At 47.4% G+C, this 21228-nt stretch overlaps 1 protein-coding gene across 4 annotated transcripts in view; it reads left to right on the top strand.

Annotated features, from left to right (window-relative positions):
• HSPA12B (heat shock protein family A (Hsp70) member 12B) overlaps window positions 1–21228 on the top strand; it is a 40063-nt gene that overhangs the window by 9637 nt on the left and 9198 nt on the right. For 3 of the 4 annotated variants that reach the window (XM_072637049.1, XM_072637050.1, XM_072637048.1), the window contains 6 exons: window positions 7351–7448; window positions 8378–8502; window positions 10907–11093; window positions 11366–11470; window positions 12735–12851; window positions 17638–17812. In XM_072637049.1, coding sequence (XP_072493150.1) covers window positions 7351–7448; window positions 8378–8502; window positions 10907–11093; window positions 11366–11470; window positions 12735–12851; window positions 17638–17812 — 807 coding nt within the window. Of the gene's footprint in view, window positions 1–7350; window positions 7453–8377; window positions 8503–10906; window positions 11094–11365; window positions 11471–12734; window positions 12852–17637; window positions 17813–21228 lie in introns of those variants that run through there. The other variant, XM_072637051.1, reaches the window with a different exon arrangement.

Genomic DNA, 21228 nt, shown 5'->3' with positions numbered 1-21228 from the left:
CAGGAGATGCCTTTGGTGTTTTATTGTACTTGCTTCCAATGCTCGAAGTCTGTGATTGTGATTCTGAAGTAAAAACAAGGTTATTTGAGAAAAGAAAGTGCTAACTGTGGGGGAGGAGACTCAGATAAGGTCCTTGGGGAGAGAAGAGGGGTAGGGGGGGCAAAAGAGACAAGCCCTCCTACTTTGTGGGGTAGCCCTACCTGGACTCTGTCATTCAACACCTGGTGACTTATGGGGGGAATGAGAAAAAACTAGGGGAATATGGAGCCCACCAAACTAAGACTCTGCTTGTGTTTCCCTCCCCCTACTCCATCTCCTTCCTCCAGGCTGCCAGCTGGGGCCAGTCTGTCCCCCATGGCTGGGTGGGATGATTAATTCAGGACCTAATTGGAACCATGTGGGTGGGTGTGTGGGGAGGGGGGAAGGAAAGGAGAGGGGAAAGGCTCCCAGTCCATTAAACCAGTCATTCCCCTGATCTGAAACTCCCCGATCCATCCGCTCCTCCCCCTCTCCCTCTCTCCTGTCTTACTGTTTGTTTCTGCATCTCTCCCTCTGTCCTTTCTTCCTTCCCTCCTAACAGCTACTTGCCCATCCCCCTCTCTGTCATAGACTCTCAGAATGTTCAATTTGGAAGAAACTTTAGAAATCATTTAGGACCAAGTTTCTTAATCTGAGGTCTGTAAACTCTGTGTGTGTGTGTGTTTTGATAACTGTATTTAAGCATAATTAGTGTAATCCCTTGTTTTTATGTTATACATTTAAAAACATTTATAGGAGAAAGACTCTGCAGGCTCTACCAGACTGCCAGATTGCTTCATAGCACCCCCGAATTAGCCCAGTTCACTCCTTTTACAGCTGAGGAAACCTAGTCTTTGCAGGGGAGAGGGACTGGCCCCCAGCCACACAGGGAGTTAGTGGGGGAGCCAACTCGGAAGCCCAGGGGTCTCAGTCCCATTTCTGTGGGTCTCCTTCTGAGCCCCGATGTCTTGCCTCTTCCTCCTCCCTTTCCATGTCCACCTTTCTCTGGCTCTTTCTTCACCCAGTCAAACAAGAAGGGAGAAGCCCAAGTGGAGAAGTAGGAGATGGCATCAGAAGCCATCTGCTCAAGCCATTCCTAAATCTTCCCTAGCTCTGGGAAGGCTTTCTCATTGCCTGACCTTCAAGGCCTCCCTGTTTGCTATCACCCTGTTTGAGGTTTTATCTCATATAAAATCCAGCCAAACTGAACTGTTTGATATCTCCCAAACATGTCCTCATGTCTTTGTCTCAGCCTTTCCTCTTCTCCACCAGCAGGCTTTAAAGGCCCACTCAAATTTCACTACCTTCCTGGGGCCTCCCTCCCTCGATGAGGGAAGGCCCTCCCTCCACAGGATCCTGAAGAGGCCTGAACTGGGCCTTTGTTTAATGCCCTCCCTGGTAGCATCAGAGACCCAAGGTTGGAGCTTTGGGGGGGGTGGGGGGTGGAATCATCTCTGTTGGAACCCATCCTCCATAAACATAAACCACTCAAGTTGACAGCATGACATTGATGGCACTGGGCAGAAAAATGGATTTAGAGTCGGAGGACCAGAGTTCAAATCCTAACTGCTTCTTAGCCTCTCTGGATTATCTATAAAAAGAAGGGAGTCTCTAAGACCCCACCTACCTCTAAATCTTTGATCCTTGGGTGGGTGGGTTGTTTGTTTTGTTGTGGTTTTTTTTACTCAAGATTAAGAGAGAGGAAAACTCTTGTAGTGGACAGGAAAGAAGGAAACAAGAATTTACATACCTACTATATGCCTTATAAATACTATCTCATTTGAACCTTACCACAAAGGCTGGGAGGTACATGTTATCATTAACCCCCATTTTATAGCGGAGCAGACTAAAGCAAAGTTAAGTGACTTGGCCAAGCTACTAAGTGTTGAGGTCACATTTGAACCCAGAACTTCCTGTCTCTTGGCCTGGTGCCTACTGCGTCTACTGTGCCACCTACTAGAACTCTGGACCTCAAGCCAGGAAAATCTGGGTTTGAATCCCTCATCAGATACTCACTAGCTGTGTGACCCAGGACATGTCACTTAATCTCTGCCTCAGTTTCCACATCTGTAAAATGAAAAAGTTGGACTCTAAACATTCCTTGGATTTTTTTTTTTGATGGGGGGAACTCTCAGTGAGGAATTCACTGTAATTGGCCTCTGGTCTGCAAATTATAGTCTTAAAAGAGCTATCTGGAGATATTGACAGTCTAGGTGACTTACCCATGGTCACACAGTCAGTATGGAGCCAGGACTTGAATGTAGATCAGGCAAAACCAACTCTATCTACCATGCCTTCCTGCTTCTCTTGCTACGTCCTAGGATACTACTAGACTATAAATTCTATAAGGTTAGTGACTGGAGTTAGCTGGATATTTTTCAGTTTCAACATCTAGTACAGAGCATAGAGCAGATGTCTGATGAACATTTGTTAAATGAAACTGAATTGAATGGAATTGAAAAGAAGGAGTCCCATGAAGTAGCCCACACACCTGTGATCCAGTCCCCTGCTAACTGGGGAGGCTGAGGTTGGTAGATTGCTGGAGCTCAGGAGCTCTAACCTAGAGTAGGCTAACTGGATCAGGTGTCTTCACCAAGTCTGGCATCAGTTTGATGAGTCCTCTAGAGTTCAGTCACCAAACTGCCTGAGGAGGAGAGAACTAGCAAGGAAGCTGGTCAGTAGGAGGACTGGGCCCATGAGTAGTTACCACACCTCCAGCCTAGGAGAGTTAAGAAGACCCAGTCTCCTTGAAAAAGAAAAAAAAAACAGGCAGGATGACACTGGGACCCCATAAGAAAGAAACCAAAGAATCCATAAGGTTTCTGAAACACTAATTATATCCTAGGCACTAGATTAGAGATCCTTAATTGTCTGTGGATAGTGTTCAAAGGGTCCATGAACTAAAGGGAAAAACTATCTCTTTATTTCCATATATCTTTGTAATCCTATGTATTTATTGCACTTAAAAACATTTTTGGGGAAAGGGGTTCATAGACTTCATTCAACGGCCAGGGAGGTCCATGACACAAAGGGGGTTCAGAACCTCAAAACTAGAAGAAAAGAGGGATGAACAGCGGTCAGCCAAGGACTCCCAAGTGTTGATTTCTATCCCAGGGATAAGTAGGAGTGCTGGGCAGGTGGTGGCACATTCAGGGGAGATGCCTTAACAGGTGGAGCTGTCCAAAAGTGAAATGGGCTGGAGCCAGGGAGCTCCCCTTGATGGACCAACTTGGCACAGGTATGGAGTAGAGGGCACTTTTTCAGGCATGGACAGGACTGGATGGATGTTCCCTAGGGTCCCTTCCAACTCTTATTTGCTGTAATTCTGTGCGTCTTGTTCAGTGGGTCTTGTTCCCCTACAACTGAATTCCTCCCCTTCTGTCCTTTCCCCATTCCTTAACCTTCTCTCTCTCTGTTCTCTTCCTTATCCTCCCTGTTCCCAGGGTGGGTGGGATCCTCCTCATAGTGTGATCCAGAAACCATTTACCTCCAATTTTTCAGTGAGAGGTTTTGATTTTATAACAAAATGCCATTACAGCCAGAGGTAAAGTCTGGGAAGGCTCACTTCCTCCATCCCGCATTGTCTACTGTCCCACCCCATTCTGGCTCTGTCTCCTAGGCTGGAGCGACTGTCTGGGGAGTTAGATCACGGCGTGTTAGAACTGGGAAGGACCTTCGGGGTCATGCAAGGAGAGACAGCTGTAATATTGTACAAAGAATGCTAGAAACAAAAGTGGGATCCAAATTCTCTCCCACCCTTTCCCTTCTCCCCACTCAAGCAGCTGCTAGTCTAGTTTGGACCCTTATCACCTCAAGTCTGCACAATTATAATCACTTACTAATCAGTCTCTGCCTCAAATCTCAGCCCCTTCCAAATTATGCTCCATTCAGCTGCCAAGTCTGACCATGTTACTCCTTATTCAGTAAACTTCAGTGGCTCCCTAACACCTCTAGAATCATATCTAAAAAAAAAAAACAATCCAACATAACTGCCCAATCTGTATCCCCTCCAACCAAACCAGTCCTGTTTCTGTTTCTTAGACACAACACTCTATCTCAGCCCCTCGAAGCCCTGGGTTTGTTCTACCTGTGACATCTACTGGCTGTGTGACCTTAGGCCAGTCTCTTAACTCTCAGGGCTCAGGGCTGTTTCCTAAGAATATAATTTACAGAGAAGATGGCAACCTGCCTTGGTAGGAGTATTTCCCCATCCAGGAATTCCTTATGCCAATGAAATCACAGATCCGGTGACTTGGTCTTGTAGAAGGGCTATGAGATGGGACAGAGGAACCAGTGAACTAGAGCTGAGACCCAAGGTTAGAGTCTTAGCTCTGTCCTCTCAGGATCTGTGAGCTTGGAGAAGTCTGTTCCCTCTCTGGGCTTCCACTTCTGCTTCCTCTCCTCTGAAATTGGAGGGAGGGGGCAACATATGGGGTGCATTGGGTAAGACAGCCTTATTATAGCTCTAATAGTTCTAGAGCTGGAAGAAACCTCCGAGACCCATCCGAAGTGGGGCAGTGGATTGAGCCCCCCACCCCAGAATAACAATAAAACAAAACAGTTCAAATCCAGCCTCGGGCATTTAGCTGTGTGACCCTGGGCAAATCAGGCAATCTATATGTGCCTCAGTTTCCTTACTTATAAAATGGGGATAACAATAGCACTGACTTCCCAGGGTTATTGTGAGGATCAAATGGGATAATCACTCTAAAGCACTTGGCACAGTGATGGGCACCTACTAGATGCTATAAAATGTTAGCTCTTGTTGTTTCGTTCAGTCGTTTTTCATTTGTACATGACTCTGTGACCCCATTTGAGGTTTTCTTGGCAAAGATACTAGAGTGATTTTTTATTTCATTCTCCAGCTCATTTGACAGATAAGGAAACTGAGGCAAACAAAGGTAAGTGACTTGCCCAGGGTCACACAGTTAGTAAGTGTCTGAGGCTGGATTTGAACTCAGGTCTTCCTCACTCCAGGTTTTTATCCATCCACGCTACCACCTAGCTGACCCCATTCTTTTAGAGATGAAGAAACTTTGGCCCAAGGTGATGAAGTGATTCAGGATTACAGAATGAGATAGCACTAAAAAGTACCTCAGAGTACTTGTCCAGCACTCAAATTTTATAAATGAGGAAACCGAGGCCCAGGGAAGTCCAGTAGTTTGCCAAAATCACACAGGTGGGCTGGTCCTCTGACTCCAAAGTCAGTGCTCTTTCCATTTGAATTTGTGAGGGAGACACACTTCCCCTTCCTTTTTATGTTTCCAGGCTTGAAAGACATGTTCAAAATGGAGTTCCTTCAAGAAGTCTTTCTGACTCATCCCTGTCTACTTGACTCTGAGTTAGAGGGAATCCCACCAACTCCTTCTGGCCTCCTTGTCCAGCCTCCAGCCCTGCCTTCTGTCCTCCATATCAGTTATAGGAAGGTCAGCCTGAAGATATCCCCTACACCAGCCCCTCATTTAATAGATAAGGTAAACAGTCAGAAAGCAGTTGAGTGACGTGTCCAAGGTCACCCAGTGAGTAACCTAGAATCTAGGTCTGTGGACTTCTGGGTCATGGCTCTTTATATGATGCTTCATCTGTGCAAACTTGTAAACATTCAGTGGTCTGAGCTCCACCACCAAAGTAGTATCTCCTTCAGGACTTTAAAAAGACCTTCTCAATGAGTATGGAAGAATCCTGCATAGTTACCAGTACATATGCTTGCCTCTAAATGGGTGGGTCTCTTTTGGTCCCTTCTGGCAGATTCAGATGCCTGGAAAGCAGGGTCTGGGTCTCCCCATCAAATGAGGAGCCTCTTAGTCTCCTTTCTCTCACTCTCCCCACTCCCAATATCCAGTCTGTTGCCAAGTTCTGTTAATTTCGACCTTTGCAACATCTCTTTTTTAAAATTAATTTATTTTTCGTTTTCAGCACTCACTTCCATAAGATTTTAAGTTCCAGATTTTCTCTTATCTCTCCCCTCCCTCCATCCAAAGGCATGTCATTTGATGTAGTCTCTACACATACATTCATAATGAACCTATTTTCACATTAGTCATGTTATAAAGAAGAATTAGAACCAATGGAAGAGACCACGAAAAAAAAGAAACAAACCAAAAGAAAAAAGGAAAAAAAGAGAGAGAAAGAGAGCAAACGATGTGCTTCTATCTACCTTCAGACTACATAGTTCTTTTTTCTGGATATGGATAGAATTTTCCATTTGGAGTTGTCTTGCATCCTTGCATTGCTAAGAAGAAGTAAGTGTATCAAAGTCCTCACACACTGTGGTTGTTACTGTGTACAGTGTTGTCCTGGTTCTGCTCCCTTCATGTGGCATCAGTTCATTTAGGTCTTTCCTACTTTTTCTGAAGTCTGCCTGCTCATCATTTCTTAGGAGACAATAGTATTCCATTACATTCATATACCACAACTTGTTTAGCCATTCCCAAATTGATGGGCATCCCCTCCATTTCCAATTCTTTGCCACCACAAAAAGAGCGGCTGTAAATATTTTTGTACATGTGGGTCCTTTTCCTTTTTGTATGATCTCTTTGGGATACAGACCTAGAAGTGGTATCTTTGCAACATCTCTTGCATATGCCCCATTCTCTCCTAGCTGCTTCCCTGCCCTGCCCCCACCACCAACCATGCCCTCATCACTTCATGCCTGGTTTATTGTAATAGATGCTGGTGGGTCTGCCCTACTCCTCAAGGCTCTCCCTACTCCAGGCTGTTCTGTCCTTAGTTGCCAAAGTGACCTTCCTAAAATGCGCCTCTGACCATGTCACTCCCCTACTCAATAAGCTCCAGTGACTGCCAGTCACCTCCAGGATCAAATATGCAGTTTTCTATTTGACTTGTAAAGTTCATCATAACCTGGCCCTTTCCAGTCTTTAGAGTCTTCTTACATCTTCCCTCCATGTTTTCTGTGACCCAATAGTTCTGGACTCCTTTTCAGTGGCTGTCTCTCATTCCTAGAAGCCTCTCCCTCCTCACCTCTGCCTCCTGGTTCCCCTGAAGCCTTTCCTGATCCTCCTTAATGGTATCACCTCCCATTTACATTTTATGTATCTTGTATGTATAGAGTTGTTTGCATATTGTCTCCTCCTGAGCCCAGGGAGGACAGGTGTGTTTTTCACCTTTTGGGGGTTTTTTTTGCATCTCCACTCCTTACCATAGTGGCTGGCATACAGCAAGCATTTAATAAATGCTTGTTTATTTCTTTACTGTGGTTTTGTCTCCTCCATCAGATCAGCAGTTCTTGAATATGTCTCTTCCCTCTGTGTCCAGTGCCCATGATGCATTCTTCAAGTAGATGAACCTGACTGACATTTTCTCTTGTTTCAGGTACAAATGGGGAGCAGTCCCCCTTGCTCACCCCTCCAAGCTCTCCAAGAATGCAGGACAGCTGCAGCATTGCTCCACTCACCCCTTCTCAGTCTCCGGTGAGTAAGTGCCCCTGGATGGCTGAGAGTGGGAAGAGAGAGAGGGTTTGAGCTCAGGTAATCTCAGAGGATGGGGGCCTCTCAGCTCAAAGCCCACCTTCTATAAGAGGCCACTACTGGGCAGCCCATCCTTCACTGTCAGTCTTCCCCCAAGATTACTTTCCATTTGGCTGAATGTATCTTGTAGGAACAATTTTTTCATGATGTCTTCCCCATTAGAATGTGAGATCCGTGAGGGTAGGAACTATTTTTAGTTTACTCTATATGCGTGGTACTTAGCACATAATAGGTGCTTAGTAAATGATTGTTGATTTACCAATTGGGGTGTGTGTGTGTGTGTGTGTGTGTGTGTGTGTGTGTGTGTGTGTGTGTGTGTGTGTGTGTGTGTGTGTGTGTGTTTGTGTGTGTGTGTCTGGGGCATGGGGGGAGGCACTCAGGATTTTCAGGAATGAGAGGTCAGGCCACCTGGAAAAGAGCCCAGATGCAGACACTTGAAAGCTCTACCATAGAGTCAGAGACAGGGATAAGACTTTGAAAAAGAAAGATGGGATGTGTGACAGGTTAGAATTCCCACAGCTATTCCTTCTAATCTTAAAATACAGCCTGTCCGGATGGAGAAGCCAGTGAAATACTCCAAGATGTGTTACCCTACCTGATGGTATCTGACTTTAGGGAGCCCCTGCTCTGATGGAGAGATGTAGCCCCTGCCATCAGAGAGAAGATGGATGAATGGATGGGTGGATGGGTGGATGGATGGATGGATAGATGGATGGATAGATAGATAAATGAATCAATGGATCAATGGTTGGATGGATAGATGAACCCCCAGCATTGACTCTTTGAAGAAAAAAGGGGGGAAGGGAGTTAGGGTGTGGGAAATAGAAATTCTCTTTGTATTTACTCCATTCTAACTAATTCTGTCCTTCCAGAGGAGCGAGGCCCGAGCTCCTCGGCCTGCTCCATTCTCCGTGGTGGTGGCCATAGATTTTGGCACAACCTCTAGTGGCTATGCCTTCAGTTTCGCCAATGACCCTGAGTCCATTCACATGATGAGGTGAGGGGCCCCTAAGGGCAGGGGTGAGGGAGGGATGACTCAGATGGCACAGAGAAGGAAGGTGACATTTGTGTGACCTGGATGGATCATAGGTGTAGGAGCCTAGAATTGACCATAAACTCTTAAGATGGTGAGAGGAAGAGGAGGTAGGGGAATGGGGTGAGAAGTAGACTCATCCCCAACCCAAACATTAGGGCCAAGAACCTCCGCTGGGAAGAGGCTGAGAGGGGCCAAAGCACAAGCCAGCTCCCTTATCCTGGAACACTGAGGAAAGCAACTTCAAGGAACTCCGTCCTGAGGAGAATCACAGCCCTAGCATACAGTGTTAAGATCTGGTGCTGCTCTAGGGCAGGAGACAGGGAGAAAGGAGGAGAAAAAAGGAGAAAAAAAAAGTTACATGATAACTTTATTATATATTTAAAAGAAATAGCAAATTGTACATAATCAATCTGCAATTTCATGTACAATCGTCTTTTTCTATTTTATTATGTTATGGAAATTCTTACTTTATTTCTTAAGTTCAGAATAAAATAAAATTCTTTTAAAAAGAAAAAAAACAGCCCTTATAGTAGATGATAATATCAGATAAATATTTTCACATCTATCTCCATTGATGGAACAGTGGGAAAAGTAATGACTTTGGAATCAGAGGACCCAAGTACAAATCCTACCTCTGAAGGTCACTTCCCAGACCTCCCTGAGCTTCAGTTTCCCCATCTGTCAAGTGAGGCAGTTAGACTAGATGGCTTCTGACTCAGTGCTCTGATAATGTGAACAGCTGGAGGAGGGAGGTAGGGGACCACGGCAGAGGGTGGGGGATGCTTCCTGACCATGCAGAACAGTCAAAGGGGAGCTGGGAGGTGAGGCCAGTGACCCTGAGCTTGAGAGCCCCAGGATGTTGGCTGAATAACCTAAGTTTCTAAGCTATTCTGATGAGTCTTGCCCTGCACAACCTTCTCTCAGTCTGTACCCTCCAGATGCCAAGGGGAGATTTGGTAACCATGAACCTTAGAGTTTGTATTTCCTCCTCTTCCATCGCCCAGCCCCCACACAAACCCCACTCAACTACCCAGGACCCCAAAGCCCACCTCCACCCCCACTTGCCTCCCTCCCTCGCTCCCATTGTTCCTAACTCACCCCACCCCCCAACATTCACTCAAATACACACTGGCCCCAAGCTCAGGTCACTTCCCTGTCCCATTTCCTTCCTCTCCCCTGCTGCCTTAGATCCAGATGTTGGCCCAGCCATCTCTCATTGTCTCTCCCTTTGGCTCCTCCCACCTCACAGCTGGAGGGAGCTATTTCTGCCTGGTGATTCCCCACCCCCCTTTTTAGTCTCAATCCCTTCTACCCCACATAGTACAGTGAATCAAGCACTTTCTAAGTGCCTACCATGTGCCCATCCACTGTGGACAAAACATATTGGCATGGTGAACAGGTCAGAAAGATCAGGGTTCACAATCCAGGGCAAGTCCCTTAATATCTCCATGCCTCAATTTCTTCATCTTTAAAATGAGAGTACCCTTTACAGTCCCTGTGATCCTAGGATACTGGGATGTGCCTAGGGAAAGACTACAGATATTATTATTCCCATTCTACAGATGAGAAAACTGAGGCTTGTCCTGTCCAGTCCACTATCTATATGATCAGCTAGATGTTCAAGCGATTTGAGTGCTACTACTGGAGTCAGGAAGATCAGAGTTTGAACCCTGTCTCCCACAGTTACCAGGTGTACGACCCTAAGAAAGATGTTTGATTTCACTTAGCCTCAGTTTTCTCATCTGTAAAATGGGAAGAATCATAGCACCACTCTCTCAGTATTATTATGAGGATCTAATAAGATAGTGCATAGAAAGTACTTGGCTAACTTTACAGCGCTATAGAAATAGAGAAAGCAGAATGTCTGGGAATGAGAGCAGGAGAGGAGAGCACAAGCCGGAGCTTCGGTGCACCAGGGCTTCAGTTCAGGGCGCTGACACTCGAGGGGACCCCGCTTCCCGCCAGCCCAGCTCGATTCCTCCCTCAGAGATGAACAACCTCAGGACTCTGTCTTGAGGTCAGCCCCTACTTTTCCAACTCCTGTGGGTGCGAATGATGGATTCCTTGATGACAGGTCCCTCCCTTTCTCAGAATGCCTCCACCCAATTTCTGCCGATCTCTCTGTCCGCACCCTGACCCATCTCCCACCCCAGTCATCTCAGCTGAATTTGGCCCAGGTACATTCATCCCTAGTTAGGACAGAGGAACAGAAAAATGCAATTAACGAAGGAGACAGGGAAAGACAGAGATGGGGAGAGGTCTGGAGAGAGACAGAGGAAGGCCAACAGAAGCAGACGTTGAGGCTAAGACAGATGGCTTCAGAGCCAGAGCTGGCTATGCCTGACCAGACTCCATCCCACCCCAGGAAGTGGGAGGGTGGGGACCCTGGTGTGGCCCACCAGAAGACTCCCACCAGCCTGCTTCTGACCCCAGAGGGTGCCTTCCATAGCTTTGGCTACACAGCCAGAGACTACTACCATGACTTGGACCCTGAGGAGGCTCGTGACTGGTTGTACTTTGAGAAGTTCAAGATGAAGATACACAGTGCCAGTGTAAGCTGGGAGGAGAGGGCAGATGGTGGGGGGTGAGATAGAAGGGAAGGGGCTAAGGTATGAGGGGAAAGCTGAGGATTGGGGTAGGGGGGCACTGGGGAGCATGGAGGACTGAGGAGTGAGGAGAGGGATCAAAAAGGGGCTGTTGAAAAAATTTGAGAAATGAGGGAAATTGGGGGGTGAGGTGGGAGTTCTTTGCGGAGCTAGGGGAGGGGCTAGGGTCCTATCCATCTCCATCTCCTTCCCTGACATTGTTCATTGCCCACCCCCAGGACCTCACCATGAAGACAGAGCTAGAGGCTGTGAATGGAAAGAAGATGCCTGCCCTGGAGGTGTTCGCCCACGCTCTGCGCTTCTTTAAAAAACACGCTGTGCAGGTGACCCTTCCCCACCAACTTTGGGACACTGGGGAGTAGAGGGAAAGAGATCCGACTGGTCCTCAGGAGTGAGCTCTTCTCCTCCTCCCATCTGCATTCCCCGCCCCCGACAAAGACTGTGACCAAGAAGGAGACCAGTGCATCCTCTGATGCCTTAACACAGACCCTTCTTGTGGACCAGTCTCCAGAGGTCATCTCATCCACTCCCTGTCTCCAGACATCAGCCCAGACAGAGATGGGTGTGTGGGGAGGAAGGACTGAAAGAATATGGGGAATGCTTCTAAGGGGCTTTGGAAGCAGGGCATAAAACAGTCCACAAAACCTGACTCCTGATATTGGGGGGACTCCCTTTACTTCTGACCCTATGTCTTCTTCAGTAGAAGAACTCATTGGATTCCCTGACTCCCACATTTAGGAACATTGTCCTGCACTTACTGCCTGTGTCATCCTGGACAAGTCACTTAACCTCAGTTCCCCCCATCTGTAAAATGGAGACAATAGTGGCAACTATCTCACAGGTTTGGTGTGAGGCACAAACAAGATGAGATAAGTAGTGCTTTTAAGCTTTGCCAAGCACTTTACACATGTTGTCTCATTTGATGCTCCCTATAACCCTGGGAGGTAGTGCCCCATACATGCCCATTTACAGAAGAGGAAAGGAGAAGATAAGTGACTTGGCCAGGGTCACTCACACAGGTAGGAAGTAGAAGAGCCAAGACTGGAACCCAGGTCCCCTAAATCCGGGGCTCCCCATTTGCACCAGAGACAGGGAGTTCTATACATGCAGAGTGAAGGTGTATGCACGTATACACACACAAATGGGTCAGCACTGTCCAATATAGTCTTAGGACCTGCACAGGAGGTTAAGAGCTACAGAAATATGACCTGTTGTGGCTAGTCTCCCAACCAAGCATGGAAAGTCCTTCTGTAGTCTGGGTATAGGGGTCAGCACGGCAGTCAGGATGACCAAGGCCCTCCCTCTCACAGGAGGGTGCACTTGCTTCTTCAGCTCTAAAATGGCATGGGGCAGGAGGGTGAACCAGAGATATCAAAAGCATGCTGGATGCAGAATCCCAGGGCATGGATTTGAGTACTAGCTCTGCCTCTTACTATCAGTCCATCCTTAAGCAAGTCCCTTCTCCCTCCCCTCAGTTCCCCCATTTGTAAAATGAAGGGGTTAAGTTACATGACCTCTACTCTGTGTGCTATGATTCTAATTTCCTTCCTTTCCCTCTCTCCCCCAAACCCCTCGGCTGAAATCCAGGAGCTCAGGGAACAGTGCCCATCCCTGCCGGAAAGAAATGCCATCCGCTGGGTACTCACCGTTCCTGCTATCTGGAAGCAGCCAGCCAAGCAGTTCATGAGGGAAGCTGCCTACCTGGTGAGTGAGTGAGTGGTGAGTGGAGAGTCATTCCACATAGACAGAAGACCCAACAGGGCCTGCCCTACCTGGAGACAAAGCAGAGTCCAGAAGACATGAGGACCAGTCCTGCTTGAGGCATTTACTAGCTGTGTGACCCTGGATTAATCATTTGACCTCTGCCTGCCTCAAAGGTCCCATTTGTAAATTGGTCATGATAATAGCACCTTCCTCCTAGGATTATTGTAAAATACTATTAGGTCATATTTGTAAGTCACTTTGCAAATGCAAGCTATTAGAGGCAGCAACCTAAGTTCGAATGCTAGCTCTGTTCTCCTTGTCTGATCCAGGCCAAATAGCAGGCTTCAGTTTCCTCATCTGTAAAATGAAGGAGTTGGACTGGGTCATCTCTAGGATTCCTGTTGGGTCTCATGGGCTTTTCAGCCTGTAAATAGAGGGAGAAATCACACTCTAAAATTCTATTAGCTGTAAGACCTTGGGTGAGTCACTCCCTCTGGGCCTCAGGTCCTTCTACCTACACAATAAGGGGAACATATGGCACAGGAGAAAGAGCTGGACTGAGAAGGAGAGGACCTGGGTTTGAAAACCAGCTCTTCTATGGGACCTGGGGCCATCACTTCCTGGAGCAAATGAAGCCTTGGGACCACATGGCCCCTAGCTCGGCCTCTGAAACAGCTGAACTGGATGGCCTGTCCAGCTCAGACATTCTAGCATCCTCTCATTCTGAGATTCTAACCAAGTCCTTGACAAAGATGGTGATGGCTGACCAAGAGGGTGATGGCCGACCAAGATGGTGATAGTCAGCAAAGATAGAGATGGCTGGCAAAGATGGTGATGGCAGGCCAACATGATGATGGTCAGCAAATACCATGGTCCAGAGGAAAGAGGCACTTGGAGGTGTAGGGGATGTCAACTTGGAAGGAAGGCAAGGGACGCAGTACAGGTCTCCAGAAACAAACTTCCACCATTTCCCAGTTTTACCTTCCCCCAGCAGGTAGAGAGCTCCCTTTTCTCTTGTCCTCCCTTCCTGTCTTGAGTAGGATGTAAGAAGCCTTCTACGGGTGTGACTGATACTTTCATAGGAGACACCTAATGGTGCTAGAGCAGAGCAAAGGAAGTGGAGGGTGCTAGACCAAAACACCCTTTGTACACAGTCAGCACTTAATAAGTGCTTACCGAATGAAAACATGAATGGATGGATGGATGAATTAGATTGTAAACTACTTGAGAGCAGAGACGGTTTCTTGCCTCTTTGTGTATCCCCAGTGATAAATGTTCATTGGTTTACTGAATGAATGACTGGGACTTAGGGCTTAGAGAGTCTAGTCTAAAAACTCTGAAGCCTTCATTTGATAAAGGAGGAAACTGAAGACAAGAAAAAAATAATTTTCCCAGGGTAAGCCAGGCACTAAGTCAGAGAGTCAAGATTGGAAGCCAGATTCCATGGCCAGCATGGTGTTAACCTTGTGCCATTGTGATTAGGAGGATGCAGGCTGAGGAGCCAAATCTCTAGACTCCTCAGGAAGAACAGCAGTCAGCTGGTCATTCCTAGTCAGCAGGCATTAATTATGCACCTACTATGTGCTAGGCACTGTGCTGGACACTGGGGATACAAAGAAAGGCAGAAAACAGACCCTGCCCTCCAGGAATTCCCAGTCTGGCAGGGAAAGGCAGACATAGGACAGACAGACAGCAAATGGCCTTGTTGCCCACACCCAAAACTCTAGGATGAGGGGATCCTAGGGGACTAGTCCAAGGGAGGCCAAACCTCAGGCCATCTCCCTTTCATCAGAGTGGAATAACCATAGGATCCCACTGGGGACTCAGGCTAAGGAGAGAAGCAAGGTCAGAAAGGGTTTGGAGAAATCTCTGGAGGACGGGTTCTCTAGTCTGTCATCCAGACACCCATAGTGTTACAACTGGGAGGGACCTTGGACACCACCAAGCCCAACATTTTCATTTTTCAAATGGAGAAACTGAGGTTCAAATAAGTTTAAGTGACTATCCAGTGATACACAGGTGGTGAGCATGTCAAGTGAGATTTCAGCCCAAGTCTTTTGGCTCTAGAGCCAATACACTTTTTACTACACAGTCAATCAACAGGCATTTATTGATCACCTACTGGATGCCAAGCATTGAACTAGGTACTAGTGATACAAAGACAGTCCTCACCCTCAAAATGTCCTCCCATCATAGTGGAGGGAGATGAGATGCAGTAAGACCAACAGGAAATATATACGGGTAATAAATTAAGCATTTTTAAGGGGGAGGAGAACTTTAGCCACCAAGGAGGATTCAGGCAGGCTTCCTGGGGTATAAACTGAGATGTGGAAGGAGCTAGGGATTCCAAGAGGTGGAGGAGGCATTAGGCCTGTCCAGGAGTGCAGAGGTGAGAGGTGGAATGTGGGGCTCAGGACAGTACAGAAGTGAGTGTCAGTACGGCCCTGTGGGGCTGGTATTGTGGGGACTGCACTTGTCTGAACTAAAAGGCCCTAACTGTCCCGAGCAGGGCCAGCTCTGATTGTGCAGTCATGGGAAAGCCAGAAAGGGTTAAGGCTTCAGCTGGAGAGGAGGCTCAGCCCCAGGCCTCCAGCTCAGTCCTCCCCCAGAGCCTCTGCCTTGGGCCCATCCAAGGGATGAGAACATTGCCTGTAGCCCAGCCAGAACAAACACCCCACCTCCCAGCCCCGACACTCGCAGACTCAGCCCTTTGGTGGCTTTTCCTCCCACATTGTTCCAAGGAAGCCTCAGCTCGGAAGGGCCGGGACCTCAAGAGGAAAGTCTCTGCTTAAGATCTAATCAGAGAGAGCCGCCCTCCACCCGCATACTCTCCAACGCCCAAAAGGCATTCAGGGGATCCCTTGGAGAATGGAACTTTCCCAGCAACATCAGAAGTTGTGAATTCCAGAGCCAGTCAGAGATCCTCCTGCTGGAAGGACCAAGGGAGCCAACCCTCTGCCTCTGATCTTGCCCCTGGAAGGCCCCCAGTTTGTTGGCAGAGATGATGTTCCCATCTTCCAGGACTTTTCATTTGGGTGGAAGAGGCAGTGTCTGCTATCAGACTCCCTGTTCAGAGAAGACACAGCCCCTGCCCTCAGGGAGTCCCTGCCCTCATTGGGATGTGGGGGTGGAGATAGCCTCTGAATTAAAAAAACAGAGATAGATGATAGAAGGATAGACTGTAGATATGACACATCATAGACAAATAGACTTATGATAGATAGATCCATGTTCTACAGATAGACAGCAATATGTGCCAAGCATAGTGCTAAGGGAGTACGGACAAATGTAAGCAAACAAAACAGTCCCTCCCCTCAAAAAGCTTCTATTCTAATGGGGAAAGATATAAAAGGAGCTGGAAACCTGGGGGTAGGGGGTAGGAGCAGTGTGATGGTAGGCAGTGGAGCACCTTATCAGGAAGGGATTTGGAGGCCTGGTCCAAGAGAAGGCACAGCCTTTCCCCCCAGAGCGAAGAGATCCAGGGGTGGAGAACAAGTCACTGGTGGGAAGGAGGAGGCAAAATGGCAGCTAGTTATCCAGGAGGACAGCCCCTGGTCTAATGAGGGTAATACACCCCTGCCCTCAGGAAGCCCTCCATATGACAGGGAAGACTTGGCCTTTATCCTGATGGAGAAAACAAGACGATCTCTCAGCACCAATGTCAGTTTTGAGAGACCCCAGCCCCAACCCCAAAACAGTCCAACATGGGCTCTTAGTGAGCTGTGTGATCATCCTCAATCTAAAGCAAGATTCCTGCCCTGGGATTCAGGAGACCTAGGTGGGAATCCTAGCTCTCCCAATCCCCTGTGACTTTGGCCAGTCTTTTTCTGTCTTCAAGACCCAGCTTCTGTAAAAGGAAAAGTTGACCTGTCATTTTTCTGTTGTGTCCGACTCTTATGATCCCATTTGGGATTTTCTTGGCAAGGATACTGGTTTGCCATTTCCTTCTTCAGCTCATTTTGTAGATGAGGAAACTGAGGCAAGCAGGGTGAAGTGACTTGTCTAGGATCATACAGGTAGTAAGTATCTGAGGCTGGATTTGAACCCAGAAGATTGGACCAGAGCCTCTGAAAGGTCCCTTTCCACCTCAGACATTCTAAGATTCTTTCTCTCTAAATTATCAAACATCTCCAGAGCAGGACAGTCTGGGAACAGGACCTGGGATAGGCAATATGGGAAGGCAGGTGCTAGGTATAGGGAGACTTAGAAAAGGGGGAGGGGGTGCCGATACTTTCCTTCCTACCCCAGAGGAGAACATCTGGGTATGGAGTACTGTGAGACTATTGATCAGTTCGTTGGTCTCACTGAACTCAATTTATTTTGCTTTTTCTTCTTTGTTACAAGGATGGCCTCTGCCTAGGGGAGGGGGCTAGGATAGATTCAGAAATAAAGGTAGTGTACAAACAAAAGACACCCATAAAAAACCATTTAAAGAAAGAAGAGATGAACCAGGGCTTGAAGGCCATCTTGCCCAAGCCCTGCCCTAAGAATTAGTGATTGGCCAATGATGGTTGTTTTCCTGTATGGTCTTCTCTGTGGCTCTATGCATCATCCTTTGGCTCAGATGCAAAAGAGATAAGATAACAAATATCATTTTGGCAGCCTTAAAGTGTTATATAACTGCTAGCTATTAACTAGGTATGGCTCCTGGTTCATTATTAACAGTGTCTCTAAGCATAATGCAGCTTCTCTCCTTAGCTGTCTCTGTTTTGACCTGGTACCCTGATTGCCACGGCTGTCTTCTGTAGGTTTAGTCAGGCCTAATTGATTTTAATGCTTCTTGTAGGCGGGCTTGGTGTCCCCCGAGGATCCCGAGCAGCTCCTCATAGCTCTAGAGCCTGAAGCTGCCTCCATCTACTGTCGAAAGCTCCGTCTCCACCAGCTCATTGACCTGAGCTGCCGGCCAGTGTCCAATGGCTTCCTGGGCGAGAGGCGTTCCATCGACTCCAGCTTCCGCCAAGGTGAGGAAGGGGACAGGCCCTGATGGGTCTGGTCGGTCCAACAAAGGGTGACCAAGAGAGAAAACAAAATTTCTGATGCTGGAGATCTGTCCACAATTTTCACAATGACTTGGATCAAAAGCGTTGGTTTGTTGAGTCCACCAGTGCAAAGAGGGTCAACTAATGTGAAGGATGATAGAGTCAGGATCCAAAAAGACCTTGATAGGCCAGAACATTGGGACCAACTAATAGGATGAAATTTAATAGGAGTAAATGTCAAGCCCAGCCCGAGGGATCCAAGAGCCTATTATATAAATACAGAATGGGGAGACACGATTAAATGATCTCCTTGCTGCTTGCTCCCTGTGTGAGCTGGGCATCTTTTAACCTTTCTGTGTTTCAGATTCCTTATGTGGAAAATGAGGGAATTGGAGCTGATGATCTACCATGTCCCCAAAGCTGTAATCTAAGATAAGCAGACAGATGAGAGAGAGACAGAGACAGAGACAGAGAGGAAAATTCATAAAAGGAACTGGGAAGGAGGGGAGAAAGGGAGAAGAAAAGTAAATTCATGAGGCAAAGTAGAAAAGTCCATAAAGTCAGGAGCAAAGCCCTGAAAGAAATGAGTATGAATGGCCCAAGCATTTCTTAAATGTTTGGGAGCTCACTAATGGAAAGACGAGACCGGACCACTGCAGTGGATGGGTAGACCTTGTCATACCTGGTTCAATTAAAGAAACTTGGGGTATTTAAACCTAGAAAAGAGAGGACTTGGGCAGGAAGGGGGCCATGACAGTAATCTTGAAGTATGTGAAGAGCTCCCATGTGGAAGGAAAATTTGACTTCTAGTCACTTAGCTACTGTGTGCCTCAGTTTCCTTGTTTGTAAAATGAGGTGGCTGGATTTGACAGCTTCTGAGGATCCTTCCAACACTGAAATTCTATGATCCTGGGACAGCACAATCTCAGTCCTGGTCTGATGTTGAAGACAGGGGTGACCCAGACATACGACTAGCATCAGTGGAGATCATATAAAATTGGTCACAGTGACAAAGACTGGAGCCACCTAGGAGTGGACGTTAATTATGAGAGAACTTCAGGACAAAATCTGAATCTTTCCTTCATGCTTCATTCTAGTTTGGATGGTTTGGGGCCTAATTTTTAAGGCCTAGAATCCCAGGATCAGGAGGGTAAGAAGTGTGCATATGATCCTCTAAGCAATAGGACACTCCTATTGATCAGAATCCCAAATCCTTGAGGGGTTTTGATCGGGGGGCGAGGTATGCAAAGGGAAAACCCAGAGTCAGTTCATATGCTAACTGCCATGTCCTCTAGACCAAGCCCTCATCACCTGGACTGGGATGGTGGGTGGCAGTGGAAATGGAGAGGAGGAAAGGGGGATTTCACGTGGAGAAGTCTGAATACAGAATTTGGTGACTACAAACACCAAGGATGAGATGATATCAAGGGTAAAGGCTGGCATGAGGGAGGCTTACTTAGGCTTGGCAACTGGCATTTCTTGATCCAGCAGCACAAGGGGCCTTATGGTCATCTAGTCTAACCCCTTTATTTTGCAGAAACTAAAGCCCAGTGAATGCAGAAAACGGGAAGCAAGGTGAGTTGCCCAGAGTCACATAGGTAGTGCCAGAATCAGGATTTGATCCCAGATTCTCTGACTCTAAATCCAGAACTATTTGTGATCCTATATCTCTTTATAAAAGAGCAGTTAAGTGATACAGTGGATCGAGTGCTGGGCCTGGAGTCAGACATCCGAGTTCAGATCTGGCCTCAGACACTTACTACCTGTGTGACCTTGGGCAATTTGCCTCAGTTTCCTCCTCGGTAAAATGAACTGAAGAAGGAAATGCCAAGCCATTTCAGTCTCTTTGCCAAGATAATCACAAAGAGTCTGAAATGATTTAACCACAATAGCTCTTTATCAACACTCTCTGCCCCACACAACTCTGTGAGGAAGGTAACAAGGTTATTATTATCCTCATGTAACAGAGGGGAAACTGAGATTTAATGAGTGATAATGGGCAGACGAGAGGACCCCTCTGAACCTCAGTTTCCTCATCTGTTAAATGGGGATGACATATCTAGTACCTGCCTCAGAGGGTTGTGTTAAGGCCCCAGTGAGAGAGTCTATACAAAGGGCTCTGTGACTCAAAGCACTGTATCCATATTAGCTTTTATTACTGCTATTAGAGCAGTCCACGAGTCCATGGCTGGTGGATGACTGGCTGGGAAGGCAGGCTTTGACTCCCAAGGCTAGTGCTTTTTCCCCTAGCTAGTGATGAAGAGCCACTAGAGTTTGTGTTGAGGGGAACTCAGGGGGGGAAGGGGGACAGAGGATCCTCACCCTGTTGACCCTTTTCCTGGACAGAAGGAAAAGCAGCCCAATGGTCTGGCCTCCTGGGGCTGTACTGAGCTGACTGAGAGATCAGGAGGGGCAGGGTCTTCACTCATCCCAACCCCACTGATACCGGGAAGACCTGTTTGGATTCTGGGTGTGGGACCCAGATCTCCCCAGAGAGGAGAGGGCAGGGACCTTTTCCGGAGGTATCTAGAACTGTCTGAGCAAAACTCCCCTACCAGAGATTCTAATCAGGGACAGAGCCTTCCATTGACTCTACCCAACTGTGTTTTGTTTGCTTTGTTTCTTAACCCTTTCCCCTCACCCAGCTCACATCTACACAGTCCATTTGGAGAGGGAGGCAGGATGGGGTTTCAGGTCCCAGCTCTGCTCCCTAACAAGCTGTAGGACTCTGGGCAAATTATTTCACCTCCATGGACCTCAGCTCCCTTTCCACAAAATCAAGAAGCTTGCAGAGAATCTCCAAGTTCTCATCCTAAGCTTTTGCGGTCTGAGCCCTGGGATGCTCGAATTGTTCTGGCCTGCCCCATCTTCTGGCCACATTGGGTACTGACCACCACGTTGATTTAGTCTTCATAAAAATAAGAGAAGAGGCATGAAAGAATAGTGAACAGAGAACCAGCTTCCAAGTCAAGAAAATCTGAGTTCAAATCCAAATTCTGACACGTGCTGACTTGTGTGACCTTAATCTCTCAGGGCTCCAGGAAACTCTCTAGAACAAGGGTTCTTAACTGGGATCCGTAGGTAGGTTTCGGGGGTCTGGGAGCTTGGCAGAACAGGACAGATGCAACTTGGGGGCATTAACCCTGTCCCCATCCAGATTGGAAAAACTTCTCAGGAATAGAAAAGGGGGCCCACTGTAGACTTGCTGCCTACCAGACTCCAGGATCAGGAGCCTTGGTGAAACTGGGAGGGGGCTGTCCTCACAGGCTTCCTCCTCCACCACTGAGGAGTAAGCACGGGGAGTTCATTTGCCTGGAGGAAGCCCAGATGGGGAGCAGGGATAGAAATAGCATTACAAACTTGGAGCTAGTAGGGAATTTGGAGGCAAACAGATCCAA

Source organism: Notamacropus eugenii, chromosome 1 (genome assembly GCF_028372415.1).
Source record: "Notamacropus eugenii isolate mMacEug1 chromosome 1, mMacEug1.pri_v2, whole genome shotgun sequence".
Lineage (NCBI taxonomy): Eukaryota > Metazoa > Chordata > Mammalia > Diprotodontia > Macropodidae > Notamacropus > Notamacropus eugenii.
Note: the sequence above shows the minus strand (reverse complement) of the source record. Positions and strands in the feature narration are given on the sequence as shown.